We start from the raw sequence: 5,924 nt of genomic DNA, 5'->3' as shown, positions 1-5,924 counted from the left end.
TCTACTCATGTACACTGCAGTCTTTGAGAGAGGTAGTTAGCAAACCAAGGCCAAAAACCCGTAAGAGACACCAATAGTCTTTAGCCACCCACAGAATGGAATGGTCTACCGTATCAAAAGCTTTAGCAAAGTCTATCAAAATAGCAGCATTGCTTAGAATCAATGACATTGACTAAGCATGTACCTGAGCAGAACCAAGATTGCATACCAGAGAGAATACTATAGACATCAAGAAAGCCAGTCAAGTTTTTCCAACACTTTTGATAAACAGGGCAAGATAGAAATTGGCCTATAACAGTTCAAATCAAATCAAAGTTAGGATCAGCCTGATGCACCATGGCTCCCTTCCAAGCACTGGGAACCTCCCCAGAGAGGAGAGGCAGAGTTAAAAAGGCGAGAGATAGGGCTGTAACCTAAAAGAAGAAAGGAAACACACAAAGCTATCATACCTGACCCAGATGTTTTTTCGGGGTCAAGTTTAAAGAACTCCTTTAGGGCCTCAGACTCAGTGACCGCCTGTAGGGAGAAGCTGTGTAGCGGGGCAGGGAAAAGAGGGAGGAGCATCAGGGCTAGTCGCATTAGAAAGGTGGGAGATGAGGAAGTGTTGGACGGGCAAGGAGGCATGGCTGAGCCAAATAGAAAATCCTGACTTAATGAAGTGGTAATTAAAGAACCCCATGTGCTTCCTTGTCATAACAACACATCATCAACATAGGAACATGGGCAGCTGTGAGGAGGAGGGTTTATTCTCCAGGTCTTTACCGTTTTCCAGAACTTCTTGGGGTTAGACCCACAGAGATAAACTGCTCCTTAAAGTAACTAACTTTGCCCTTCCAGATAGCTTGAGTGCACTTATTTCTCATTTCCCTGAACGATAGCCAGTAAACCTGAATATTTGTGTGCCCGAGCCCTTCACCTAACGGTGTCCTTGAGGTGGAGTAACTCTGCCAGATCACTGTCGAACAGAAAGGTCATTACAGAAAACAACAGACTGATACTATCAGGATTATTTGTGAGGATAACATCAAGAGAGTAGCTTTTTCTGGGTGTTTGGAGTTTTACTTTGTGGGATTATTAATAATCTGGGAGAGATTTACGGAGTCCCATTGTTTTTTAGACTTGGTTTGGGGTTTTAAGCATTTCCCCAGTTTAGGTCACCTAGCAGGACAAATTCAGACTTAGTGTAAGGGCCAGGAGAGAGCTTAGGGCAGGAGGGTACAGGCCGGTGCTGATGGAGGAGATAACACCCAGCAACAGTCAACAAAGAGTTATTTAAAAGCTTAACACCTCCCAAACCGTCTGCGCGCGTGCGCCATCGTGCGCTATCGTGCATAAATTATTTTTGCCCCACACCAAACGCGATCACGACACGCAGGTTAAAATATCAAAACAAACTCTGAACCAATGACATTCATTTGGGGACACGGTCGAAAAGCATTAAACATATATGGTATTTTAGCTAGTTAGCTTGCACTTGCTATCTAACGTTAATTTTCCTGTTTAGCTAGCTTGCTGTTGCTAGCTAATTTGTCCTGGGATATAAACCTTGAGTTGTTATTTACCTGAAATGGACAAGGACCTCTACTCCGACAATTAATCCACATATAAAACGCCAACCGAAATAGTTTCTAGTCATCTCTCCTCCTTCCAGGCTTTTTCATCGTTTAAATTATATGGTGATCGCATCTAAACTTTCATTGTATTAACTGTTCTAACTGTTCTTCAGTTATTGGTTATTACATAGTTATTACAGAGTTATTCTGTTTCTCAGTTATTGGTTATTACCAAGATTATTACACAGTAACTACAGAGAAATGCTCTGCAGTGTAATTCTTTGTGAGTTGAGATTTTGGATTACATTCCTAAATAGTCCTTCACCTCTGCAGCTTGGTCCAGTGGAAGTGGTATGTAAAATACAAGCAGTTATTGGACTTCAGCTAAATGGAATTACCAAATGTGCTGGTCATGCATTCTTGAAATTCCACAGCCATGCACACACCACACACCACACACACACACCACACACCACACACACACACACACACACACACACAACACACACACCACACACACACACACACACACACACACACACACACACACACACACACACTAGCCGTATCCAGATTGTCATACCTTCATACTGACCTTGTGTCATACCGGCATATTCGGTAATAACGTCACTGAAACACAAGGGCACTGTTTCCAAACCACACTCTGTAATCTGAAGGTTAGCAATGCTAACAAGTACATGTACAATCCCATAGAGAATGCTAACTAAATGCTAACAAGCTCATTGCTAACTTTTTCTACAGTTTCTGACCAAACTATACAAGCATACAAGTAACTCAAAAATGCTACTCATAGTTTTCTGCATGCACAAATCAAATATTAGCCAGCAAGGCTCTTCAGGAGGGATTCTCTGCTGTTACCAAGTGAATGCTTGATTTGATAAAGAAGCTAACCACTTAGCTAGATAGCTAACTAGCTACTAAATTAGCAAACCAAATGCACAACTACAGAGCATTTAACACATTTTAGACAGTTAACTTAATAGTTATAAGATATCTAGCTGGCAAACATTTAGCTGTGAATTCCATACTGTAACTAGATCATSTGGCGCATGCTGCACAACAGTGAGTGACTCACAGGTGAGTGCAATGAATCGCTGATGAGCGTAACGAGGGAGGCAGGTGTGCGTAGTGCGTAGTGAAGTAAACAATAGAAATGTAACAGTAAACATTACACTCACAAAAGTTCCAAAAGAATAAATACATTTCAAATGTCATATTATGTCTATATACAGTGTTGTAATGATGTGCAAATATTTAAATTACAAAAAGGGAAAATAAATAAACATAAATATAAGTTGTATTTACAATGGTGTTTGTTCTTCACTGGTTGCCCTTTTCTTGTGGCAACAGGTGTCAAATCTTGCTGCTGTGATCGCACACTGTGGTATTTCACCCAAAATTTGATTTGTTTTCAAATTCTTTGTGGGTCTGTATAATCTGAGCGAAATATGTGTCTCTAATATGGTCATACATTTTCTTAGTAAGGCCTGAGTTCAGTATTGAAATGATGCACACAGAGTAGCCATACAACCAATGTCATTACAGTGGACCACAGCAGGTTGCAAAAGGAAAAAGCACGCGCCTAGAACACACATGCATGTCAAGAAACATACACACCTGGCCTGACCCAATCCCAGTATACGCTATAGGGGCTCAAGGAATACTGGTATTTTTCTCTCTCTCTGTCTCCCTTGGTCTGTCCCGTTCTCTTGCGGAATGCACATCGTGGTGAGTACAGTGTCGACATCTTTTAGCACGGTGGTCCTCGCAGCCTTTTCAGAAAGGTCAATGATGTGTTTTCACAATAAGTCGAAGGCAAAGAGAGAGGAGAGAGAGAGTGCATTTATTAATACCCTTTTGAACCTTCAACCCTTTCCTCAGATCACTTTCCTTCTTTGTCTTACGATATTTCCAATAGACTTCAATGACCTGTGTGCTTCCCTGTCTTCTGACGAGCTCCTTCTCTCCCCCCCTCTCTATTCTCTCGCTCTCTCTCTATTCTCTCTCTCTCTCCTCTCTCTCTATCCTCTCTCTCTCTATTCTCTCTCTCTCTCTCTCTTCTCTCTCTCTCTCTATTCTCTCTTCTCTCTATATATTATATTCCTCTATATTATCCTCTATTCTCTCTCTCTCTCTCTCTCTCTCTCTCTCTCTCTCTCTCTCTCTCTCTCTCTCTCTCTCTCTCTCCAGGTGGAAGATGACTGGAAGTACGGAGCCATGTGATGACGATCTTCCTGTGGGTGTTTGTGACTGTGTGTATCACTGGAACTCTGGGACTGTTTCTTCAGCCTCTCATCAGCTTCTTCACATGAACCACTTCTCTTTTTTCCTTTATTGTCGTTCGTCTCCGTTGTCCTCTCATTCTCACCAATCTTCCTTTTTTACATTCTCTCCCTCTCGCTTCCGTTACTTATTGCCTATTCTACTGGCATCTACTGTCTTCCGGTCCCGAAAGCAGGCAAAACTATGAAAAAGACAGCAGTCCAATTTATAAAACAAACCTCATTGTAACCATTGATGTACTGTGAGGCCCTATTGTTGGGACCACTGAATTGCTATCGCCATTCCTACCCATGTATTATGCCAGTAGAGAAGTTGGTTCTCGTTCTAGACATGATGCCAAACGGATCTAGAATCTGTAGCTCAGTGCTGTATGTGGTCAGTGGCTGAGTGAAGGAGTAACTAGATGATGCCTCTCTCTTACTCGACATGTTATGATACTGTAGTCTACTGATCTGTTGATGATATAAATCTGTAATATCTTCAATCCTGTGCTATGCTTACGGCTAGGAGTATCTCCTTACCAGGAACAACTCTATAGGAAATACTCCTGGCCCAGGTTATACTGTATATACAACATATACTGTATATATATATATATATTATGCATGATTTATGATGCTGGTTTTGAATATGGTTTCTGTACAGACATGGTCGTGTGACTTTAACATCATTCTCATAAATATATCATGATAACATGTTTGCATCTCACACTGGGGTTGACACAACACTCAGTGTAAATGTAGCAACTGTAAAGAGATACTAATGTAAGCTGTAGAATAGCCCTTTACATTCGTACCAGTACACGGGTTGAACATGGCAGATTTGGGCACTGATAAGTGTCTAAATTGGAACGCGGTGGCTGCACAGTAACGTGCTCTAAATGAGGTCAGAGCTCAGGCTCTGTGCTTCACAGCGCTGTATGGGGTTTGACTGACAGCCGTTCTGAACTTCAGCACCTCGTGCGACAAGGAGTTGCCGACATCCCGCCCGCTAATTGGGCAACTTTAGCACATTTTTTGTTGRCTGAGGGAGGGAAATGCTGTAAATTAGCAGGACTCAAAGTATTTTGAAAGATGAGACATTGACGTCATACAAGCTAGCCAAACACCCCGTGAGTCCAAATGTGCAATTCACATTTCCTTATCATAAAAGTCATGTCATATACAGTGTCAATGTTTGTGATCACTATGTTTGATGTACAGTTACAAGGTGACATGGCGTCACACCCTGGGTTGTCCTGAACAGAAGGAGTCTGTGTTTGTCTGTTTGTCTGAACATTTTCCCGCGGCACCCACACCTGAATGCCCTCAGGACTCCTTTCTATGCACACCTCATGACTCCATTCTATGCACACCTCATGACTCCATTCTATGCACACCGAATGATGATCTGTTTCTCTGGATTGCGTTGTGAAAGCCTAACACTGTAATATCATATTTTATAACTTAGCTAGTCGTGTTGGCAATAGAACAAACTTCCAAGTTATGCCCACCTGACCGAGATAGGGATTTATTATGGACCGTTTTTGGATTGCGTAAACAACAACGGTAATTGTGGGATGGCGGGGACCAAGGGTTGTGTTCCAAACAAAACTACACGTGTACTTGTACTAGTTCCTCAAAGGCACATCTTGGAAAACTAAAAAAAGTACCTTACAGTTGAAGACTCTTCTTTGAGTCATAAAAGTGCATTGAAATGACTTAGGAACTGCACACTCTGGAGAGGTGTGGCCACTTGGAGACTCCAGTTAGTCCTCTCACTCAAACCCTTGTCATTGTTTTGTCTTATGTTTGCACCTACCCCACATTTCCTAGGAATATTCTTATCATGTTACTGAATGTATCAGATTTCACTATCAACAAATGCGGGGTRAAAAAGTACAGTACATGTCAAATGCACATAAAATCAACAGTGTAATGTTTGGATTCAGTCTTGTGTCAGGTGAARGGTCGTGTCCTCACCTTTGGTCTACTAATTTCCCCATAAACTGTTCCCTTTCAATTGCTACCATGGTTATGCATATTATTTTCATATTTCTTCTGTAAGAAACATTTCAAATGTAGCCCT

The 5,924-nt window shown here is 41.7% G+C and overlaps 1 protein-coding gene across 1 annotated transcript in view; it reads left to right on the top strand.

Moving 5' to 3' along the window:
* Nucleotides 1–4,063, top strand: part of LOC111965736 (neuronal acetylcholine receptor subunit alpha-3-like) — a gene marked incomplete at its 5' end in the record, with an annotated part of 21,744 nt that extends 17,681 nt beyond the window's left edge. Inside the window, 2 exon segments of the mRNA XM_070444208.1 lie at nucleotides 3,765–3,792; nucleotides 3,795–4,063. Of these exon segments, the coding sequence (XP_070300309.1) occupies nucleotides 3,765–3,792; nucleotides 3,795–3,886 (120 nt within the window).
* Between the last annotated feature and the right edge of the window lie 1,861 nt (nucleotides 4,064–5,924).

Source organism: Salvelinus sp. IW2-2015, linkage group LG6.2, assembly GCF_002910315.2.
Source record: "Salvelinus sp. IW2-2015 linkage group LG6.2, ASM291031v2, whole genome shotgun sequence".
NCBI lineage: Eukaryota > Metazoa > Chordata > Actinopteri > Salmoniformes > Salmonidae > Salvelinus > Salvelinus sp. IW2-2015.
The sequence above is the reverse complement of the archived record's forward strand: the minus strand, read 5'-3'. Positions and strand labels throughout refer to the sequence as shown.